General features: G+C 38.1%; 1 protein-coding gene across 4 annotated transcripts in view; it reads left to right on the plus strand.

The window, feature by feature from the left end:
* The window catches only part of LOC150077296 (uncharacterized), a 702,167-nt gene that overhangs the window by 389,984 nt on the left and 286,881 nt on the right, over window positions 1–25,302 (plus strand). For all 4 annotated transcript variants that reach the window (XM_090386557.1, XM_090386560.1, XM_090386559.1 and 1 more), the window contains exon 9: window positions 15,686–15,881. In XM_090386557.1, the coding sequence (XP_090242683.1) occupies window positions 15,686–15,881 (196 nt within the window). The remainder of the gene's footprint in view (window positions 1–15,685; window positions 15,882–25,302) is intronic.

Here is a 25,302-nt window from a genome sequence, read left to right on the forward strand (position 1 = left end):
ATTAGCAGTGAAGGTGGGAGTTGCCAGCAGAATATTTTTAAAATTATAATTTTTTAATTTAATTTTTTAAATTTCTTAAATTTAAAAAAATATATTATTATTTTAGATTTTTGAATTTTATTTTTATTTCTTTATTTATTACTTTTCAGTTTTCTTTTTTAATTTTTTTATATTTATTTTTATATGCATTTATTATTTTATTTTATTTATTTTTTAACACCATGGGAACATTTATTCTTTCTTTGTTTCTTTCCTTATTTTTTTTATTCTCCTCCTCTGAAGTGGTCCCATCTTTTGGCAACATCAGGTGGGTCAGAGTCTCAAATTGAGACAGTGCAAGCTCTGTTGGGACTGGCACACCTTCCCATGGTGTGGACGAGTACCCAGAATCATCTCTCCAGGTGATTGATGCTTCTGGGTAGCCAAGAGACCAGAACAGAACACACACACACACACCTACATTTATCACATATCTGGGCCTTGTGCATGGTACTGTTCTTCACAGAGATACGAGGCAGACTTGAACTGACATTCTAGGAACCGCCCTTTACAAAACACATGTCCACATGCACATCCACAAATAAATGCAAACTGGATGCCATACAAAGATTCATGCTGCTGTCCATCTGCAGGGTGTGTAGAACAGTCAGCAACCCTACACTTCAAGTTATAACAGGCTGCCTCCCACTCTACCTCGAGGTAGTTAGAAGAGGACTCTTCACCTGACTCAAGAAAGGGATCCCAGCACAAGTTCTTGATTTGCAACTCAACCAAAGCGAGAAAGGAGGAGAATTGCCGATCACCTCGTGGATCTGTAGCTATGCCCTTGGGAATCCACAGCAGAAGGAGTCATCACAAGACGCTTCCTGCTGTGTATTGACCTGACTTATCCAAAAGCCCTTCCCTGGTTTACGCCTGATCTCTACTCAATCTTCATCATTACAGGCCACGGATCATTCAAACAGAAACTGACTGCACTCAGTGTGGAAAGTGATCCCTTCTGCCACTGTGGAGAGGAAGAGTCACGGAAGTGTCAATCCAATGCAAACACCGGAACCAAGAATTTCTCCTACTCCAAAGCGAGGACACATATAAATATCTTACAATATTTGCGCAAGAAATTTTCACCCTAAAGAAAGATGATCACTGAACACAGAGTGATGCAAGGACTGCAGCAGATCTAGGCTGATGTGGGACAATACCCCCCCCCCCCAAGGAAACACGTAAGACAAGCCTATGCCAACCCAGAGAGGGTATGATCCATTACTAGCTTAAAATTGTTCAGAAACTGCTGGCACTGGAGTGCAGGATAACTTGCAAACCCATAAGGGTAGGATTGCTGGCACTCTCTGGAGTACGGGACCAGCTTGCAAGCCCTCGGATAGAATTCAGCTGGCACCATTGTCAGCACGGGACACCCCCCCCTCCCGAGTGCCCTCAGCCTCTGCCGATCATGTCCCTGTGACTTTTATTCCTTTTCCCCACCCTTACTTTTGGGTGGTCTTAACTTCTCCATCGAGCCACCCGAAGCTTCACCCTTGTTCGGACCTACCTTTGCTATCTCCCCATGCAACTTTCACACCTTTTTTTTTTTTTTTTTTTTTTTTTAATCATCTTGTCAGGAAGCTCAGGCGACCATGGCAGAGATCAGCTAGAGAACTAAGGGACTGCCTGGCTCACCTCCCAGTGGTGGTGATGGGCAATGTAGAGTCCCACTAGGGGCCCCTGTGACCAAGCAGCTAGAGACATAACAACAGAACAAAACACAGTACTACCTGATATCATCATCCTTCTCTTTCTTGGTGATTTCCTTTTACTTTTGACTTGATTTCTCTCTCTCTCTCTCTCTCTCTCTCTCTCTCTCTCTCTCTCTCAGGATAACTCAGAAATTTTTTCGCTGGTGCAGCAAAAGCCTCGGACTTCCTTGCACCATATGGCTAATTATAACAGTAATAATAATAAACCCGACATGACACTTTTTCCCGGCTTTTGCAGTTGTTTTGCATTCCATTACAGAGTACATCCGGTGTAGATGTGGGAACCACTTGTATTCCCCGACCCTAAATACTATGCCACTATGCACATCTGCAAATCTATTACAGAATCTATAGGTTGGATGGTTTCTATTTTCAGCGTAATTTTTTTTTTTTCAGTATGTGCCTTTGGTAGTGCATTTTCAAATTCTTGATAATCCTTGGTACGTTAGCTGCAGTTTAGAAGAGGTATTTGAAGGGAACAAAACAAGCTTCACACTTGTAAGTTTTAAAATTACTGAGTGAAGGTGGGTAGGGCAATTGTCGAAAATAAACAATAAAATTTAAAATCCACTGTTTAAAAATTTCACTTGTCATCCAAGGTTTTTTATTGTAGTTGTAGTGCAGCTCTAATGACTTTACTCTTTTGAAAAATCGGGGTTGTTTACTTTTGCCTATTACCAAAAGCTTCAATTTTCCATTATCAGTCATATTTACACCAACCAAAACTATAATTGTATTCTTACTATTTTTACCACCCAAACATTTATCACCTTTAAAAGTCAGTGTCTTGTTCAGCAAACATTTAAGAAATAGACCTGTTTCATCATCATAGAATATGCCTTTGGGTTCGTAGTCCATAATTTTTTTCAAAACTGTTTCTTTCAAATGGGTAGTCTTTTTCAATTACAGCTCCACTTCCACCAGAAATTAGGTGCCTCCGTAGCTAGGTGGGTAGGAGCAGCAGTGCATAGCACACGCTTCTTGATTAGACCGGAGTTCGAGCCCGTCACCACCAAATACGGAGGATGCGGAAAGGTCAGGGAATGACCACCGCATATGCCCAGAGCAATATGGCCTTAGTTGCTAATGCTCCTAAAAACCAAATAACAACAACAACCAGAAATTACTTTTTCGAGTAAGCCATGGCACTTTTTAAATTTGCCTAGCCAACCAGAACTGGCTTTATGCCCCAAAAAATATGTATACTCCAGAACTTTTCTTTTTATTAATGCCCTTGATTACTGGCATGATTTGGTCTTGAATCAACTTCACCCACTTAGAAATCGCTTCATCTACAGTTTTATACAGACATAATTTCCCATTCTTACGACTGGGTCCCATTTCTTCAAACAGTTTGAAAATCGAAACATGGTTTTTCAGAATGGTTGACACACTACTGGCAGGGATACCAAATTTTAAAGCAATTTCTTTTGTTTTTTTAACTCCCCGATCTACACTATTAAGCACTTCCACTTTTTCCACTACACTCAAGGATTGTTTGGTCTTGCCTCATTATAGCCTTAGTAGCTAATGCGCCAATAAAAACAAAACCAACAACAACAACTCAAGGATTTCCTCTTAGAGATTGTAAGTTTACTTGTACAGCAGCTAAAACAAAACTGATTTTGGGTCCACTTGTATCTACAATGTAAACAGAGACAGGTGAAATTTAGTGAAAGTGTGGATGACTCATTTCTGTGAAACAACAGATGAAGTTCCAGAATAAAGGAAAATCACTCTCTCCTAATTCTCTAATAGGGTGCTTACAGTAGAAAATAGGTTGACCAGAGCCTTTGTCCGTGTCAGCAGTATGCTTTCATCTTTGCCAATGGCTGTGGACACAGATAGCAGTTGACCAGCTCGACTTCTTGGTACAGTATAGTCAGCTGAATAGGTTTTACAGGCATCATTAAATTGTGGAATGTTTTAGCTCTTAATTTGTGCTCTTCAGAATTAATCGTTTAGCTCTTAAAAGCTGAAAGGATTAATTCTTAATTCTTCTAGCTCTTAATTTGTGCTTTCTACAGCATCAACTCTATTGCCTAAAGGCTAGAAGTGTGAACAATGTGTACCCGGGTCTTGAAATCAGTTTGTTATAGGGAAATTTTTTTTCATTATACAGAAACTATTTTGAATGTAATGACCAAGGGGATATCAATAAAGTTCACCAAATAAAAAATTTCGCTGTATGGAAGTTCGTTAAAGAGAGGTCTGACTGTATTTTCTATGTTTTACCTCATTGAGGCGAATTGACATACAATAATTAACTAAAGACAAATACTGTCAGTAGAACAGTTTTGAATTGCATAATAGGTTCTGTGCTATCAACTGTGCCCTTCTTCCTATTTATATATGAAAAAAAGGATAAATATTTATAAATAATCACAAATAATTAAAACTGTTCTAAGTCATGTTCCTTCAGTTCCCAAATATTCAGTATACTAATTCAATGGCCTGTGTAAAATCATATAAAGACATTCTTATTATAACAAAAAAAAAAAAAAAAAAAAAAAAAACCACACGCACACAAATGCGAAATTATATTAAAGATAACATATATGGTGAAAGAGGCCTATGCGCTCCGGATTCATATTATTGAAATGAAAAAATTATAATCCCTCAGAGCGGTTAATACTAGAATATACATATAGAGAACGGTTAGTATACAAAAGAGCTTTCGGCTGGGTAGACAGCCTTCTTCAGTTAAACATTAAATGACAGTTAGAATGGAGATGTGCACTGCCAAGTTGGTGTGTGAGGCGCGTGGCTAATTGTTTGAGGTTGAAGTTTGTGGCTGTGACGTATGGTGGTGGTGACGCGGCCAGCATTTGTCTATGGACAGAATTATTGCTTCTGTGATGGGGTTAACTTGACAACCACTGTTCCTGTTCAAAGAGGTATCCGAGCATTTTATGTTTAACGATTCCAACCAGGTGCGCCGTAGGTAATGGTGGGACCTGTCCACAACCACGACATCGCTGTGTGGGTCAATGTCGTGGTGGATTGTCCAGACATGCTCGGCAATAGCTGAGTGTTCCACATCTGCCAAACGGATTGCCCTTTTATGTTCTGAGAGACGTTTCTCGAGCCGACGTCCAGTCTCTCCAAAGTAGCAGCTAGTGCAGTCAAGGCAAGAGATGCGATAGACCAAACCGCTCTGCAGAAGGGTGGGGACAGGTGTTTTCACGTTGGAAATGAGAGAACGCAGTTTCTTGCCTGGGAGTTGGATGCACTTTATCCCGTGTGATTTTAGGATTCTACCGATCTGTTGTGTGACAGGTTGGGGTAGTATGGGATAAATGCCTTCGTGGATGACTCACCACTGTTGACGTTACTGTTGGTCGCCAGGTTGTCACGTGCCTGTAGGTCACAGCTGTCAAGGATGTCGATGGGATAGCCACACCTCGCAAGGTCCACTTTGACCCTGGTGATCTCTGTGCGTCTTTCACCTGCAGAGCTAGAGTGTGTCCAGGCGCGAGTTAGCAAGGTTCGGGCAGTGGTGAGGAGGTGACCCCGTGCGTGTGCTGACCGGAAGTTGGTAAATTGGCCAACACACATAGATTTACGATAAACTGTCGTCTTCAAGCATGTGTCTTCGCGCCGGACGAGGGTATCTAGGTATGGTCTCTCAGAACATAAAAGGGCGATCCGTTTGGCAGATGTGGAACACTCAGCTATTGCCGAGCATGTCTGGACAACCCACCACGACATTGACCCACACCGCGATGTCGTGGTTGTGGACAGGTCCCACAATTACCTACGGCGCACCTGGTTGGAATCGTTAAACATAAAATGCTCGGATACCTCTTTGAACAGGAACAGTGGTTGTCAAGTTAACCCCATCACAGAAGCAATAATTCTGTCCATAGACAAACGCTGGCCGCGTCACCACCATACGTCACAGCCACAAACTTCAACCTCAAACAATTAGCCACGTGCCTCACGCACCAACTTGGCAGTGCACATCTCCATTCTAACTGTCATTTAATGTTTAACTGAAGAAGGCTGTCTACCCAGCCGAAAGCTCTTTTGTATACTAACCGTTCTCTATATGTATATTCTAGTAGTAACCGCTCTGAGGAATTATAATTTTTTCCTTTCAATAAGATAACATATACGAGGGTACATAAATATTAACTATATAATATCAGTGTAAATACACCATAGTTAACCCATAGATTTGAGCTACGATTGTAGCGTAGAATGCATCATTTTAATTGTTTCTCATAATGTGGTTGCCTTCACAACAAGATAGCTACTATTGAATTACTTCAAATAAATAACGCTTCTCTAGTAGAGACGGCAACCACATTATGAGATACAATTAAAACGATGCCTTATACGCTACAATCGTAGCTCAAATCTATGGGTTAACTATGGTGTATTTACACCGATATTACATAGTTAATTATCAAAACCCATAAGGATTATGCCTAGTGCATTTAATTTTCCAAATACATTACCACCACACCCTTCTGGCATCTCTCATAATGTGTATATAACTTCGCAACTGAGATGGCTTGTTGTATTACCTACCCACCCACTGATGACGAAGCCAAAAAGCTTCGAAACGATCGTCTGGGTGGTGGTATGCTGAAAATAAATAACACTAGTCTTCTCTACTAGAGAAGTGTTATTTATTTGAAGTAATTCAATAGTAGCTATCTTGTTGTGAAGGCAACCACATTATGAGATACAATTAAAACGATGCCTTCTACGCTACAATCGTAGCTCAAATCTATGGGTTAACTATGGTGTATTTACACCGATATTATATAGTTAATTATCAAAACCCATAAGGATTATGCCTAGTGCATTTAATTTTCCAAATAAATATTAACTCACAGAACAGAGTAAAAAAAAAAAAAGTAAAGTGCAGCCATTATGAACCCACTGCAGGATGGAAGCCTCCTCAACAATTCATGTTGAGGGAAATGGACCATAATCTGCCACGCTGGTCCAGTGCGGGTTGGCAGATCGCCCGTATTCAGCAGTCAGGGGCTTGAACCCCGGTCTACTCCAAGAGCGTGTGCTACTGCACTCCCGCTCCTGCCCACTCGGCTACGGAGGCCGGAGAACAGAGTAATATTGCTCTAATTTTGTTAGTTGACATATCTATAAGAGGTAGGCACTGTTCTGGTTTCTAATGCTAAGCTTATACTACATTTAAATTTATCAACTCTCCATCAATTAAAATCAGAAGAGCATTAAGAAATTAATTTATTGAAGTATTATCTTTACGCTTGTTTTCTTCTAAGATAATTTCTGTGGTCCACTGTCCCACATTTAATTCTTTCATAAATTTTTGAATTTAATGGGGTTGTGTAGAGTGTAGAATACCAAAGTAGATCCTCACATTAACTTTTCCTTTAACAGTAAAAACTAATTAAAAGAATTTCAACTTTATTATATGATCTGTATAATTCATTATATTTTGTCATCTTTTCATTACACAGTACATTCCATTACAGGGTACATAGAGTGCAGATGTGGTTCCCACATCTGCACTGTATGTGCCCTGTAATGGAATGCAAAACAACTGCAAAAATAGCAGTTTCTATTTTGCCGCTATGTTTCATGGTCATAGCTTTAAGAATGTAGGATGTAGAGTTGCTAGAACGAGTACAGAGAAGGGCAACAAGTCTGGTGAGGGAAAAAGGATACTCTTATGAAGAAAGGCTTCAAATTGCAGTGTCTGGAGACTAGGTACCTTCCAGGTGATCTGATTGAAGTGTATAATGCCTCGAATGGTTTGAGCAGGCTCAGTGCTGATAAGGTTTTTTCCTCTTGCTCAAATTGCAAACTTGAAAGTGTCTGCAATTCTGCCCAGATACGATAGGAGGGAGTATATGATGAGAGCCTTGTCGATCAATTTGGCCTTGGAAAGATTGTGCAAGGCTCAAGGGGTAGAATTTTTTTCAGCCTGTTCTGTACTTGTTAACAGGAGAGACTGCTTTTACAGGGATGGGATACACTTAAATGGTGCAAGAATATTTGCTGATGCTATCGAGGCAGCGTTAAGTTGGTCGGAAAATTGCTAGCTTGGGGGGATACAAGGACTAATAGATTAACGGTAGCCACTAACAGAGGTGAAAGTGATTCTTGCACTGCTTCTATTGGAATGAGCAGCAGCCTAGAAAACAAGATGCAGGGTACTTCAGAGACTGCTGGGGGTCGTTGCGGTACAAATAAACACATGGGTTGTGTTAGGGTAGCTAAGAATAGGAACAGGTGCATGTATACTTGTGTGTACACCAATGCTAGGAGGTTGGTAAATAAATTTGATGAATTTGAGGTATTGCTCAAAACATCAAAGGCAGATATTGTTGGGATATCAGAGACATGGTGTTACACAGATATAAGGAATGCAGAACTGGAATTTGGGGAGTACAATGTGTACAGAAAGGATAGATAGGAAGGGAGGAGGGGTTATGCTATTAGTTAAGAAACACATAAAATCAACTCTACTCAGTTGGGTGGATGCTGCATTATGACAATGCAAAACTTCACATTGTCATGCTGTCATCGGGTACTTAACCAGCATTAATGTCAGATGTGTTCCTCATCTACCCTACAGCCCTGTCCTTGCACCCTTTGATTTTTTTTTTTTTTTTAATTTCCAAAATTAAAGGAGCTGTGAGGAAAGCATTTACAGTCATCAGAAGAAATTGTATAGGTGAATCTCAAATGCAAAGGCGAATCTAAAATGGATGTTAAAAATGGCTTCCAGCATGTTTTTAAAGAATGGTAGAAACTTTTGTTTGTTTGTTTGGGGTTTTATTAGGTGCATCAGCATCTGTGGCTTAGTGCGCCATAGACACATTTGAGTAAGTGCATTTCATCAATTACGGATTGCTTTGAAAAGGACCATCAAAATATGGATGATTAATAAAGGTATGTGAGTGGGAAAAAAATGATCATTCTGAACAGCCCTCACAATACATAACAGATCAAATGCAATATGTGCTCTTGGGCAACCAAGAACTAAAATGACGCTAGTGAGAAAGGGTATATCGTGGTGGTGCATGTAACTCTATTGTCTACATAATGGCAGATAAGATGTCAAATAAATATATGCATAAATTGAATTGTACATTAGAAAATAATATGTTACAGCGGGATATACTGTCTTTATTTGTATCTATAAAATAAACATACCATGGGTCTACAAGCATGAACTTCTTTTCCCTCCATTTTGTTACTACTCACTGTGTAGTTTGTGCATTTATGTCGTACAAATATTTTTAATATATTGATAGAATGGATTGTTTCACAGGTTACCTTGATTTAAATATTTGAAATTAAGGCATTTCGCCTGTGTAAAGTTAAGAATCTATTTATTACTAATAGAGTCAAACAATCACGCCTTGAATACTGCGTACAGGTCTGGAGGCCTCATTTTAGGAAGGATGTAGATTTGCTTGAGCGTGTACAGAGAAGGGCAACAAGATTGGTGAGGAGAATGAAGGGATCCTCTTACCAAGAGAGGCTTAACTTCTGCAAATTGCAGTGGCTGGAGACTAGGCACCTTTGCGGTGATCTGATTGAGGTGTATAAGGCCTTGAATGGGTTGAGCACACTGAATTCTGATGGGATCCTTCCATTTGTTCAGATTACGAACCTAAGGGGGCATAAATTCAAATTAAGAAAAGACAGATGTAGAATAGATGTTCGGAAATTTGCTTTTAGCAGCGGGTGGTTAATTGCTGGAACAAACTTCCATCTGGCGTTGTGGAAGTTGATAGGTTAGATAAATTTAAGGAGGAACTGGACAGGCATTTGGAGGGAATGGTGCGATTTTTTTTTTTTTTTTTTTTGGCCGATGCTGCATAAGCTCATATACTTGCTTTCTTGCATCACATGCCACTACTACTATTATACATTTTATGGTTGATTTCTCCTCTGCTTCTTCAGTGGTTGTGAACTTGTTGTTACACCATTACAAAAGCAGAAAAAGTAGAAGCTGACAACAGTTATCAGTTTGGCTTTTTGGTGTTTGTGTAACAGATTGATCACAGTGGTATTTCGGTCTTACGGTGTTTTCTCAATAGCTGTCAGCTTGGTTGTTTGTGGTTTTTGTGACTGTCTAACAGCAAGATCACAATTGCTGAAAAAGCAGAGTGGAAAATGTATGATTGTTAGATTCTTTTACTAATAAATACATTAAAGACTTTACACAGCTGAAGAGATTTTATTTTAAGTATTTTGACAGATCTTTTCATTATATAATTTTGACTGTAAATGTGTTTTCTATTTATGGAAAATTATAACTTAATACACACACAAACAATTTCAATAGTAAAAAACAAAAACTAATATCAGATTTATTTCCTGTAAGTTTTATTTTCTATTCTTGTTTAAAAAAAAAAAAAAAAATTAAATTAGTTGCGTGCACAGATAAATTTGCCTTGCCAGTATATATACAATTCTCTGCATACAAATTGCGCATTTCATGTGAATAAATTGATGAATTTTTTTTTGTAATGATTATATTGTATGTATCTTTATTTACAGAAATCCACAATATACAAATTGTCAATTTTCTGTGAAAAAATTATATTTTTTGATTAGCTATGTTTTTTGATTAACCAGCATCCCACTCACCATCATTTGCATGGATAAATAAGGTTCAATTATAGGTGGTACTGCTTTTTTGATATCGCTGCAGTAGCAGTTTACAAAAATTTTAGTAAATTGTTATTTGAATCATGTCGTTATAGAAAAGTAACACTGACATAATAGGGCTTACGAAAACGTGGTGCCACCCGGACCTAGGGAATGATGAGATTCAGTACGGTATGTATGATGTATTTAGGAAGGATAGGGAAAATAGAAGGGATAGTGGGATAATGCTACTCATCAAATGCAGCCTGAGTGCAATGAAAACTTTCCTGGATTCAGACATTTAGCATACTAATATAGAATCTGTATGGTGTGAGATAGTTGGAAACAAAGGTATAATGAGAGTGGAAGTAATCTACAGGCCACGTTATTGTGAAGATTATGATGAGAGCCTCTGCATGCAAATGGAATGGTAAAGTAAGCCTCAATGTCTTATTATGGGTGATTTTAATTTGCCTCTAATTGATTGGAGCAAATGGGAAGGAAACTCCACATGGCCAAAATTTTTAAATCAACTAGATGATTGTGATTTGTATCAGCATGTCAGGGAAAGTACTAGGGAAAAGAATATTCTAGACCTCATCATTCACCCATGAACCAGATGACATAATAGGGCTGACAGTACAGGAACCAGTAGCAGGAAGTGAGCACAGTTCTGTGGTGGACGATGAAGAGAGAGGTAGTAGTATAATGGGTTATAATTTCAGGAAAAGAAATTATGATGGCTTAAGATGCTACGTGGCCTCTATCTGGGTGGATATCTCACAGAGAGCAAATACAATTGAATTATGATATAACTTTAAAACATCAATCACAGACGCCTTGAATGCTTATATACCATTAAAAAAATACTCCGCAAGGAAGATTCCAAGTTGGATGAATAAAGAAATTGCCAGATTACTTGAGCAGAAAAAGACAGCATGGAAAAGTTACAGAGCAATAAAAAGTACTGAAGCCTATAACAGCTACAAATTGATCTGTAATAGTGTCCTGGAAACAGTTAGGCCAGCAAAAGCAGATTATGAGAAATCGCTGGCAAAGAGAGCAAAGAGTGTGGATAAGGAATTCTTCATATATATAAATTCAAAGAAAAGAAGGACAAACCAGATCGGATCCTTATGTAATGGATATAGGATAGTATTAGATTCTCCAGCTGATGTTGCAAGTGAACTCAACAGTTACTTTTCATCAATATTTACAAAAGAAAAACCCTGTGTCAATGAGAAATTATGGGAGTGAAGTTGAAAAAATGTAATTAATGAGACTAATTTCACTCTTTGTGTAATTAACACTAAGAGTGAAGTTAGTAATTACCGGCCAGTCAGTGTAACTTGTAGTAGGGAAAATCATGGAGTCAATGATCAAGGGTGGAATTTGGGATAATTTAGATAGAAATGGAATTCTGAAGGATATTCAGCATGGTTTTGTAAAGTGAAAATCATGTTTAACTAATCTGGTTAGCTATTTTGAGGGTCACTCCTGAGCTGGACTTAGGGAATAATTTCGACAATTGTTTATTTGGATTTCAACAAATTATTTGACTCAGTCCCACATGAACAGTTACTTGATAAGCTGGAACAGGTTGGAATCACAGGGAAAATCCATAGATAGATAGCCGGATGGCTTCAGGGCAGGAGGCAGAGGGTTGTGATAAATGGTTATTCCTCAGATTGGGTTAATGTAAGAAGTGGGGTTCCCCAAGGATCAGTACTAGGACCACTGTTGTTTTTGGTTTTCATAAATGACAACGAAGAAGGGATAGATGGCGTGATGTCTAAATTTGCAGATGATGTAAAGATTGTTAGAGTAGTTAATGCTCACTGCCAATTTTCAGAGTGACCTAGATAGACTTCAGGGATGGTCAGAAAAATGGCAGCAATGCTTTAATCAGCAAAGTGTAAAGTATTGCACCTGGGGAACAGTAACCCCAAAATAACTTATACATTTCGTGGAGTTGAACTAAAGCTGGTAGTGGAGGAAAGGGACTTGGAGTTGCGATACAGTCAGACATGAAATTGCTCTCCGAACATTTTAGTCAGGTTGCAAGGAAGGCCCACGGTGTCCTTTTGATGATTTTTCAAACAATTGCCAGTAGAGATAAGGATGTCATAATCCCATTATACAGGGTGTCTCAAAATACATGGCATAACTTCAGGAATGAGTTGCTCATATGTAGACAATAAAAATATTTTATATCCATATAGTTCCAGAAGTGCTTGGTTTCCGAGTTTTGAAGGTCTGTCTATGACACTTAACTGTTCCCATCACCTTATAGTAATTGTTCAAAATGTTCACCTTCTGTCTGAATACAGGCCTCACATCGACGTCTCATGGATTTGTGAAGAGAAGACGATGCCAAATTCCTGGCATATTTTGTATTGTCTCACAACCTGCCACAATTCAATTGTGGAGAGTTTCCACATCAGCTGCTGGAGTCGAATACACCAATGACTTTAAATGGCCTCACAAGAAGAAATCTAGTTGGTTTAAATCAGATGAGTGTAGAGGCCAGGCAGTTGGTATACCTCTACCTATCCACCGACCAGGAAACCTTTGATTCAGGTAATTGCGGGCCATGTGGCTGAAATGTGCGGTAGCGCCACTGTGCATGAATTGTGCTTATTGACAAATTTTCAGTGGTGTGTCGTTCAAGAAATCAGGCATGTCGTTTTCCAGAAAGTTTCTGTACACTTGCCCTATGAGTTTGTTTGGAAGTACATGGGGCCCAAATAACTTATCACCAAAAACACCCGCCCAGATGTTGAGGCTGAACCGCTGTTGGTGATGTGATGGAAGAATTGTATGTGGGTTTTCCTCAGCCCGATTGATTGTGAAAGTTTTGGATTCTGTCTCATGTGAACTGTGCTTTGTCTGTGAATATCACTAAGGCAGGAAAGTGAGTAGTTGTAGCACACTGCTGCAAGAACCACTAGCAGAACATTACTCATGCAGGATAATCTGCTGGTAACAAGGCCTGTACTCGTTTCAGATGGTAAGAATACAGTTGTTGTTGTTGTTGTTCTCGCAACACTCTCCAAATAGTTGAACGTTGAACAGCCAGTTGCATTGCTATTCTGCGTGTGCTGATTCCAGGAGTGTCATGCACAATATCCAAAATCTCCTCCTCTACTTCAGGAGTCATAGATCTTTGTCGTCCTCTGTCGGAAGCACGAGGTGTAAAGGTCTCATGTTCACAAAGGCAGCGATGGATACCTTCAAACATTTTCCTGTCTGGATATCTTCATTCTGGGAACCTTTCGTGGTACAAATGACGAGCCTCCAGAGCATTGCCGTCTGCCAAACCGTACATAAAGTGCATATCCGCTTGCTCCTGATTTGAGTACATACGGAATGGAAAACCACCAGATTCTGTCAGTACCTTGTGATGAAGGAAATCACCTGCTGGAGATTCTGGACATTCTGGTTAATAACTCGGGAACCAAGCATTTCCGGATCTATGTTGATATAAAATATTTTTATTTTCTACATATGAGGAACTCATTCCTGAAGTTATACCATGTATTTTTGAGACACTCTGTATAAGACTATTGTTAGACCATACTTGGAATACTGTGTTCACACATGGAGACTGCACTTAAAGAATGACATTGTGTTTCTTGAAAGGGTCCAAAGATGAGTAACTCACCTTGTGAGATTGGCAAAAGGTGTCCTTATGAGGAAAGACTTTGAATATATGGGTTGCAGAGCTTGGAAACTAGGCGCCTTAGAGGAGACTTGATTCAGTGTTTAAGGCTCTGTTGAGGCATAAGTAAAATGAATGAAGATGAAATTTTCACAGTTATAAATGATTCTAGAACTAGGGGCCATAATTTCAAGTTACGGGAGAGATGTTTAGACTGGATTGCAGGAAGTTTTGTTTTAGCCAGCAAGTTGTAAATTATTGGAATAAATTAGCTGTATGGGTGGTAGAGACAGAGTTTGGGGAAATTCAAAGGTCAGATGGATAATTACCTACAGGAGGAGGGAAAAGCATAGGTTGTCTATTTTATTTTCTCTTATTAATTATTATTTTTTAAAATTTTTTTTCTTATTATTATTTTATTTTATTTTAATTCATTTATTATGATTATTTTTTTTCTTGGCTGTTGCAGCATAATCCATAGGCTTATGGATTATGCTGCAACATGTATTCTTCATGCTGCAACATGAAGAATACATGTGGCAGCATATTCATCTTGCACCATGTGGCCATTACTAATATTAATGTTAACCCAGAACTTTCAGATGCTATACAGGGTTATTTCTTATTTGAATGAAGATGGGTTGGATTCGAATTTTAAAATTACCTTATAATGATTTTGTGATTTTGAATTTGTGACAATTGCTAATGGTCAGGTTGCAGGTTTGCCAAATACCAAATTTAAAAAAAAAATCTTAAAATTTTTAGATATCAAACTAATTTATAAATCTGTTTGATATAAACTTATATGGTAGAGCCTGTGACCACTAAATACGGAGGATGCGGAAAGGTCAGGGAATGACCACCGCATATCCACAGAGCAATGTGGCCTCAGTTGCTAATGCTCCTAAAAACCAAGTAACAACAACATACTGAAGCCACTCTGGAAAGTGTTTCACATATTTGACTGATTTGCTTAGACCTTCCACTTGAGCAGCTTCTTGGAAAGTCTTGTACACTACTCCATTCACAGTCCTCACGTCTTCGAAATACATCAGACATTTTGCTTCACATAATAATAATTTAAAATGAAACCTCTCGTCATGTCATGGTTAGGCGCTATTCAACAGAGCAACCACTTTACAATTATTTTTACGTTGATGCCATTTATTTCCTGTTTGCCCATGTAAAATGTAGAGGTATGACAGAGTAAGTCAAATCTTCTACACTCCTACACATCTCGTGGTGAGACACTATTCCTTCACATTTTCCTTCATTTTCAACTGAGCAACCACTTTACAGACATTTTTACGTCAACGCCATTTAATTCCCAGTTTGTCCCACGTAAAATGTAGAGGTATGACAGAGTAAGTCAATCTTCTCCACCCCTCTCGTATTTATACTAATATACTAACATTATAACGCACTGATGGAAATCTAATTTGGAAATCATCTATGTAATTATTTACCTGCACATTTGTAATGACACAATTTCCCCACCCACTTGTACCACGTCACCCGCATCCCTCTTCTCCTATTGGTTTGAATAAATATCACCAGGAGGAAAACTTTTTTAATGTATAGAGAGATAATACTCATATTTAATCAGCTATTTTTAAAGCATTCTGTCAGCTGTTCTGAAACACCTTGATTATTTTATTTTCAGACCTACACCACATTACAGAGTAGATGCCGATAAAGGTTTTAACTTTAGCAATGCAGATGATGCATTTGTTTGCCAGAAAAAGAACCATTTTCAAGTAACTGTACATGTTCAGTGCTTAGGGGATCCCCAGTATGTCAAATCATCAGAAGGCTTTAAGAAGATTGACCACTTCTACTTACATTTCTATGGAGTTAAGGTTAGCATTTAAGTCTGACTCTTAATTTTTATATATTGCATTTTGTTTTTATTAGAATGTTATGTACATTGGTGGATAAAAATTGCAGTCAGATTTTCACATTTACTCTTTGTAAGTTGAATTAAAATTCTTCACCTCCAATTCAAGGGCATCAATTCTTCAAGCCCTCATATAAGCTTAGATGCATAAGAATGCTAAATCAGCTGGAATACTACATACTAGTCTGTATAATGAATTTAGAATGCATCAGTTGGCAAGTGATATGCAAGTGGTAATATGCAATGAAGGCTGTTCATTAAAAAATAAAAAAGATGGTGATAAAAAATGGGCACATGAAGAGTGTATTATGGTTGTGTTTCTATTTCAGCAACAGAATCTTTTTTTTTTTTTAAGTGAATGTCGCAAGTACCTTGGAAAAATGGATATGAATCATTTAAAGTTACTATTTTATGTTTATAATAGTTGTCATACACTGGAAAAATTAATGGAAATTTATTGATATTTTTCACTGAGATAATGTTAATTTCTAAGTGCTTTTTTTTTTTTTTTTTGTAAATATTGGCTTAATTTGTTGTGTTGGATTACGCCAAAGTTTCATGAAATTATTGCCTTCAGTAAGTTAAATTTGGTAGAGATTAAATTTCTGTTTTTATGTTTTCAAAATTTTTCTGAAAATTTAAATATAAATAAACTTTTTAGTGGAAAAAAACATTTGTAAAAAATTTTAAATTATTATTAAAAAATGTAGAACTGAAATTAAGAAGCATTGTGGTCTACTGGTAAAACATCAAGCATTAGTACAATAAAAGCACAATTCAAAAAAACCAAATACTTATTTTTTCAAAATATTAAAGTTAAAATCTGGGCCTGTCAGGAGACAGTGTAACACTCATGTTACAGCAGAGAGGTCCTACTGCCAGGTTAAATAGAAGGGATGATAGAATATTTAGTTTAAAAGCAACCACAAGCAGAGGTGAATTTGATTCTTATGCTTCTATTGGGACATACAGCATCCTGAAAAGCAAGTATCGAGATTGAGGCCTGCTCTGTGTGTGTGTGTGTGTGTGTGGGGAGAGGGGATGAAAGTCCTTCGTGGGACAAGCAAATACAAGGGTTGTGTTAGGGTTACTAAAACCAAAAACATTTGTGTACTTGTGTGTACATTAATGCTGGGAGTATAGTAAACAAATTTTATGAATATGAAATATTGGTTGGACCATCAAACATGGACATTATAGGGTTATCGGGAGACATGTTGGTGCTCAGACATAAGGGATGCATAATTTGAATATGGGGAGTACAATGTGTACAGATATAACAATTTTTTTTTTTTTTTTTCATTTAATTAATTGTTTTTATGTGAAGACAGTCCTGAGGCTCACTATGGCAATATACTACCATATGTATGTAGAGGTACAGTACCCAGCAAGGCTGATCAGTGCAGTGGTAAGTGTATTTTAGTAGTGTGATGTTGGGTTATGTTGTCTGTGTTGAGTGAGTGGCCTTTAATCGCAGCAATGAGAAGTAGTATATGAAATTTGTTGGTTTCCGTCCTTGCTCCATGGAGCCAGACCATTATCCCCAATGCTCATTACTGATAAAAGATCTGACCTTGTGTGCCATGGCGACAGGGTCAGCAAAAAAAAAAAAAAAAAACCCACCTGTGTGATCAAAACCAAAGAAAATGAGATTCTGAACTAAAAACCCAACTTCAAAAGCTAATGCAGAGAAAAATATTCCAAGAATAGTAGAAGTAATACAGTCTTCTAAGCCCATAGCTGAGGAGTTCCAATAATGAACATGATCTTTCTTATCACATGCAATTAGGAAATGACATTACATGGTTATTTTCCATGAAATTTTTCTCTCTAAATAACCACTCTTATACCATGTGGGTTTTTAAAAATTTAATTTATTTACCTTATTAAATAATGTACTATACAATTAGGTAACATTTTGGGAACTGTACCAGAACCCATCGTCAGACCACACTTGGCTGTACTAAAGGACAGAAAAGCAAATTGTTACAGTTAATTATTAATTAATTTGTATGTTGCTACAAACATATAAATATCTATAATTTGTAAGTTTTATACAAATATAGTAAAAATAAAGTCAAAACAAATAAGATGCTAGCTTACTCATTAACAGCCTCTTGTCTTGCCAAATGACTGTCTCCTTTATTTGGTCAAGAGTTGCTGTTAAAAGCTCATTTTATTCCTATTTTGGGCGTGGGTCTGAATGCTGACATTTTATTAATTGGCCAGTGGTCAGTTATCCTGGAACCCAATGCTTCTTGTTGTTCAGATGTTGCCTCAGACTTTATTTTATTCACAATCGTTCAGTTGCAATTATTCCTGTCTTGGACTTGTGGTGGTGAGGGGAAGGATTGGCTGTGTTTCTTGTCTGGAGCTTTTTTTTTTTTTTTGAGGCCTTCCTCTACTGATCCTTTAAAGATGTTGAAATGTTGATTGAATTTTATTTTATACCTTGTTTCCTGTTTATAGATTTGTCCCCAAAATTTCATGAAGAAATTCTTTAAATTTTCTTCTATTGCACTTTTGGTTGGTCGAAAGGACTGTTGGGTTGCTAAATTGCCAACTATCTCTGTACTGACATGGAAGGCAGTGTTGGATTTGTTTATTCTCCAATTCTTTTTTAGGTTCTTTTAGTCTGGAACTGACGCATCTATAAATTTTTGCTATGTAGGTACCATCGCAGTTACAATCTATTTTATAAATCGGTCCTCTAGAATTGTTGGTGTTGTTGGTTGCGTATGTTATTCTGTTTCATGGAAGATGTTACTTTGAAATATGTACTGACTCCATATTTATTTGCTTCTTTAGTTATTTTTTTGCTGATATTAAGTAAGTATGGTATACAGATGGATGGTCTTTTTGTAAGTTTTGGTTCAGGTTGTTTGAAGTTCTTCATACAATTCTCTTTTGTTGTTTTCTTTATGATATAGACACCGAAGATTACATCGAAAAAGGCCAAGACCTGCTTAAAGACTCACACATACAAGCATTTGAAAGCTGATTCTACAAATTGTTATTCGTTTGTTATTTGGTTTTTAGGAGCATTAGCAACTAAGGCCATATTGCTTCGGGATATGTGGTGGTCATTCCCTGACCTTTCCGCATCCTCTGTATTTGGTGGTGACGGGCTCGAACCCTGTTCTAACGAAGAAGCGTGTGCTATGCACTGCTGCTCCTTCCCGCCTGGCTACGGAGGCGTCCCGATTCTACAAGTGAGATAGAGAAGAAAGTCAAACAGAAGCTAAACTCAGTGGCTAGCCATAAATACAGGCTGACCTCAATTAACGTGATTAATTCATCCTGCGAGCGCATCACGCAAAATGGAAACACATTAATCGAATATAATAAATCAATAGGAAAAATTATAATTGGTCCTTGACCTTCAGGAATGTCCATAAACAATTTTAAAAACTACCTTTTAAATAACTTTTTAATTGTATACCATGTAAAAGATAATGAAAATACTTATGGAATTAAATGTTTATTGCATAAAACAGCAGTTCTCAAACTGTGCGCCATGGAATATTTTAAATTTTCAAGGGAAACACAGCGATACTCGACATCTATTGGACACCGTGCGAACTACTAGCTTGAGGTAGTTCACAGTTTCAACATTTCTTCTTAAGTTGTTTGGACCTAACTGCTTAATAAACGGAACTGTTAGGTATTTCTTTTGGTCTAGGTGCGCCGTGAACCGAGAAGGTTTGGGAACCTCTGACATAAAATACACAATGAAGAAACAATTTTTTACGGAAATATTTGAACAGTGTTAACTTTCTCTTTTCATTAATCAATTTCCGATAGCTGACAGCAATCTTTTCTGGGCCCTGGCGAAATAAATATTGCAGAGAACCTCAAACCTTTTGTTTGAGGTTTTGCGTTACAAAAGATTTCGTCTAGTTCTTTTACCGTTATCTTCTTTGTGGTAACATTTTCATCTGCCTCATTTAAAAATTAGAATTTTCAAATGCAAGTCTGCATTGACTTTATTAGCGGGAGACAAACAAGTAACACGTCTTCTTCCGATGGTTGATGGAGCACACTGAGGCTGGCAGCAGGCAAATGTTTGTTTATTGCCTGTCCAACGCACGGTAAGTTTAATGCACAATTCAAATCTTTTTCAACTATCACATAAAAAAAAAAGATCGCAGTAACTGAAAATTTGCATTGTGTAAAGTGAAAAGTGGTATAATTTTTTCAAATAGCGTTAACTGAAAAACACGTTAATAGAACTTGTGTTATGCAAGGCCTGGCTATGCATACTTCATCCTGGAGAAAAAATTTCTAAATGACTTGTACAGCTCCTCTCCCAAATAATCCATAGTAACCAGCACACCCTGAAGAACCCATTGGAACAGTATGGCATTAAGGGCAAATTGTTACTGGTCTCAGACAGTTTTTAAATTCTATACAGTGGGACCAACTGATGATGTTTCCAACAGCAAATTCTAAATGGGAAGCATTCAAGGAATTAATCATGGAAACCACTAGGCTTTTTGTACCAATTGAGAAATACAGGTAATCCTTGTATAACACGGTTATTAGGTTCCTGTAAAATGTCGTGTTGTGCGAAAACATGTTATATGGAATTAAGATAAAGTACAAAAAGCGGGGGTTACATTCCAAAAGCTAACAAAAATACACTATTTTGCTAACAAAATGTTAACAAAAGTAACAAAAATACACCATTCCAGATTTCATGTATCTTCTGCTGTCTTTAAAAAATCAGTAATCTGGGTTTGTTTGCTTTTGCTTGATAAATCTTTGTGAATTTCATTGTATGGAACTAAGCATTTTTGAAGCTCCCTTTTGAACTTTGGGCTCCTTTCATTCAAGAATCTGCATTCAAAAAATAAGGTTCTAATTGCTTGGCTAACTTTATGCCTTTCCCTATGCTTTTTATTGTAAAATTTGGAAATTTAGAATTTTCATCTGCGATATCTGAATTGATTTGATTTTACCTAAAATGCTGTTTACACCAAATCCACTACGCTGGCTTCTTTTTCTACCAGTAATTCTTGAACATCTTCAATAATCATATCTTTTTTAATTTTTTAGGAGCATCAGTGAATATACACATGTTACTCTGTGTATATTGTTTATAAATTGTGTGTATACTGAGGTCGATTTTTCTGTTTTGCTGGACAAAAAACCGAATTTTCTGGGGGAAATGCCATGCTACTCTTGTCCTAGCCCAACTAACTCAGTCACATTGTGAAAAATACCCATAAAAATTCCTCACTTCATTGATCGGATTCAAACTCAGGTGTTTTCCACCTGGTGTGGAGAGGAAGGCGATTCTATTAACTGTGCTACCCATGAGGGCTTTAGTAGGCATATCACCAAAACCTTCCCTTCCTACGAACATAGCAAGTTCTACTATTGCACCGATTCCGTTTTCTGCCTGTGTGATCATATTTCCTGAATGAACTGACTCTGGCCATACATTTTTCCACACACATTTAACGTTGATGGTTTTACTTTTTTCAGCAATAAAGCTATGATTCTGATACAGTCTTAAATTGAGAACTGTTTCCATGCCTCCATTACTTCAATAGATTTGGAATCAAATTTTTTCCAAAATCCATTGTAACGGTTTTCTGATGGAATGAGTTTTAAAGGTGGGTATAATGCCTTGATCTAATGGCTGAATGAAAGAAGTTGTATTAACCCAGTACAACTATGGCGGTAGGAACATAACTTCAATGTTTGGATGACTTAAATGACCTGGTGTGCTACCCAATAGTAATAAAACTTTGAAATCTAGATTTTTCCACAAGTTCAACAAGTACAAGTTCAATAGAACAGAACTAACACTGGAATTTCCAAACAAAATAAAATACAGGGGTTTCTCAATAATTTTTTTTTTTTTTGACTAGCGAGTCAACAGCTGGGATTCAAAAAGAGTGGAAACGTTGAAAAATTACATCCAACATAATAGTAGGATTTTTCCCCGCACAAAAGCTCAAAAATTAGCATTAGCATTAGTAGAGGCATTTGATGCAAGAAAGCAAGCTTATGCAGCATCAGCCAAAAAAAAAAAAAAAAACCCACTTCCACTTCACCCCTCTGTCGTTCAAAATACCTGTCCAGCTGAGCCTTAAACTTATTTAGGCTATCAACTTCCACTACAAGGGATGGAAGTCTGTTCCACCAACCAACCACCTGCTGGCTAAAGGCAAATTTCTGCACGTCTACATCTGTCTTTCCTACATCTGTCTTTCCTACATCTGTCTTTCCTCAATTTCAATTTATGTCCTCACAGGTGATTATTCTGAGCGAGAGGAAGAATCCCATCAGCATTGAGCATGCTCAAACCATTCAAGGCTTTATACACCTCTATCAGATCACCTCGCTGGTGCCTAGTCTCCAGACACTGTAATTTGCAAAACTTAAGCCTTTCTTCGTAAGAGCACCCCTTTGTTCCATTCACTAATCTTGTTGCCCTTCTCTGTACTCGTTCCAGCAGCTCTACATCCTTCTTCAAATGAGGCCTCCAGACCTGTATACAGTACTCCAGGTGTGGCCTGACCATTGCCTTATACAAGGGAATAATCACCTCCTTATCTCTGCTGGAAAAATTCCTGTATATCATTGATAATACTCCATGAGCTACTCTTGCAGCCCGTCTGCACTGCTCAGAGAACTTCATATCTGCCTGCACAACCACCCCCAAGTCCCTTTCATTCTCTACCACTGTCAGTGTAGTACCACAGAGTTGTACTTGGGGTTGCTTGTAGTTGGGGTTGCTGTTTCCCATGTGTAGTACTTTACATTTGTCAATGTTAAACTTCATTTGCCACCTCTCAGCCCATATGCTCAACCTTTTCAGATCCTGTTGCAGCAGCATAGTGTCAGTAGTGTCCTTGACAACCCTGCCAACCTTTGTATCGTCTGCAAATTTGGACATTAAGCTTGATATACCATGAACAATATCATTTATAAATAAAGAAAACAATAATGGACCCAACACTGAGCCCTGAGGGACTCCACTAATAACATTAGTCCGCAATGAGCAGTGTCCATTGATTACCACTCTCTGTCTTCTCCCCCTCAACCACCCCTTTATCCATAGCAGCAATTTGCCTCCAGTGTCACACTGCTCCAATTTGTGTAGCAGTCTTCCATGTGTGACAGTATCAAAAGCCTTTCTAAGATCCAAATATATAATATCAAAGCTATTCCCTGCATCTAGTTCTTTTGTGACTGCATCATAATATCCAATCAAATTGGTCAGGCAAGACTTCCCCTTAACAAAACCATGCTGTGTCCGAGCTATTACTGAAGTCTTGTCTAAATGATCCTGCAATGCTTCTTTAACCAGTGCCTCCATTAACTTTCCTGGAACAGAAGTTATGCTCACAGGTCTATAATTACTTGTGTCAGCCTTTGATCCTCCTTTGTGAATTGGGGTCACATTTTCACATCTCCAGTCTATGGGTACCTCCCTTGAGTCCAAGGAAGCTCTCATAATTATGGCTAAGGGTTTGCTTACTTCCTTTGCTGCCTCCTTTAATATAACTGGATAGATCCCATCCACCCCAGGTGCCTTTCTTGTGTTTATCTTCAACAGTTTCTCCTCCACTTTACTCCCAGTTATTTCAAGATTCTGTAGCTTACTGCTAGAGTTGAATATACCTCTGGCATTCCCCTCGCTGAATAACTCCTCATGTGTGAGTGTCGATGCAAAATATTCATTTAGTTTCTTAGCTACCTGAGCAGGATCATCAACAGTTGACCCATCAATATCAAGTGGACCAACCTGATTCATCCCCTTCCTTCTAGAGTTTACATAAGTAAAGAACTCTTTGCTGTTTTTCTTTGCATCCCTTTCCAAGGATTTCTCGTAATCTGCCTTCGCCTGCCTAACCTCCTTTGTAACTTGGTTGCATATCAACTTGTATCTATCATAGGCTTCTGTGTCATGTGTTAATTTGTAAGTATCCCATGCATTTTTCTTCTCTGCCATATGCCTCATTAGTTCATCTGACATCCATTTTGGCCTAAACCTTGAACAATATTTCTTAGTTAGTATGTAAAGCCTAGTAGCTTCCAAGATTAATTCTTTGAATGCTTCCCATTTTGAATTTGCTGTTGATAACATCATCAGTTGGTCCCACTGTATAGAATTTAAATACTGTCTCAGTCCATCGTAGTCGCCTTTACGGAACAATAACCCTTCCCTTTACCCCTAATGGTAGTTACCTCTTTGAGTAAATCCCACTTCAGCACACTGTGATCACTGCCACCTAGTGGTTCATTTATCTGCAGATTCTTAATGCATGAAGAATCACTGCTGATAATCAAATCAAGAGTACTACTCCCTCTAGTTGCCTCCCGAACATGCTGATGTAGAAAACAATCATCCAATAAATCCACAAAAGCCCTGCTAGTGTGTGAGTGACCAGCCCCCAAATTCCAGTCAATATCTGGGAAATTAAAATCTCCCATTATAAGACTCTCTGATTTACTGGCCCACTCTATTTCCCTGTACAGTTTCTTATTATACTCATCAGAGTCATTAGGCCTATAGCACACTCCTACTCTCAATTTTGATCTCCCAATGCTTATGTCACACCAAACTGACTCAACACTGCACTGTCCAGCGATGTCGACTCGCTTCACTTCCTTGGTTTTTATGTGTTTCTTAACTAATAGCATAACCCCTCCCCCCTTCCTATCCTGTCTATCCTTTCTGTAGATGTTGTACTCCCCAAATTGCAGTTCTGCATCCCTTATATCTGTGTGACACCACGTCTCTGATATCCCAACAATATCTGCCTTTGATATTTTGAGCAATACCTCAAATTCATCAAATTTATTTACTAAACTCCTAGCATTGGTGTACACGCAAGTATACCTGCACCTGTTTCTATTCTTAGCTACCCTAACACAACCCATGTGTTTACTTGTACCGCAATGGCTCCCAGCAGTCTCTGAAATATCATGCATCTTGTTTTTCAGGCTTCTGCTCATTCTAATAGAAGCAGTGCAAGAATCTTTTTCACCTCTGCCAGTGGCTACTGTCAATCTACTGGTCTTTGTCTCCACCCAAGTTAGCAGTTTTCTGACCCACCTAACACTGCCTCGATAGCATCAACAAATATTCTTGCACCCTTTCTATTTAAGTGTATCCCATCCCTGTAGAAGCAATCTCTCCTGTTAACAAGTACAGTCCAGGCTGAAAAAAATTCTACCCCTGGAAAGATTGAGCCTTGCACAATCTTTCCAGGGCCGAATTGATCAACAAGGCTCTCATCATATACTCCCTCCTATCGTGTCTGGGCAGAATTGCAGACACTTTCAAATTCAACCCTAATTCTCGGCTTTTGTTCAACAGTGACCTGTACTTGTTAAGTTATTCTGCCGGTCTCCTACTCTTA

Source organism: Mastigoproctus giganteus, chromosome 12 (assembly GCF_048544385.1).
Source record: "Mastigoproctus giganteus isolate SK-2022 chromosome 12, ASM4854438v1, whole genome shotgun sequence".
NCBI lineage: Eukaryota > Metazoa > Arthropoda > Arachnida > Uropygi > Thelyphonidae > Mastigoproctus > Mastigoproctus giganteus.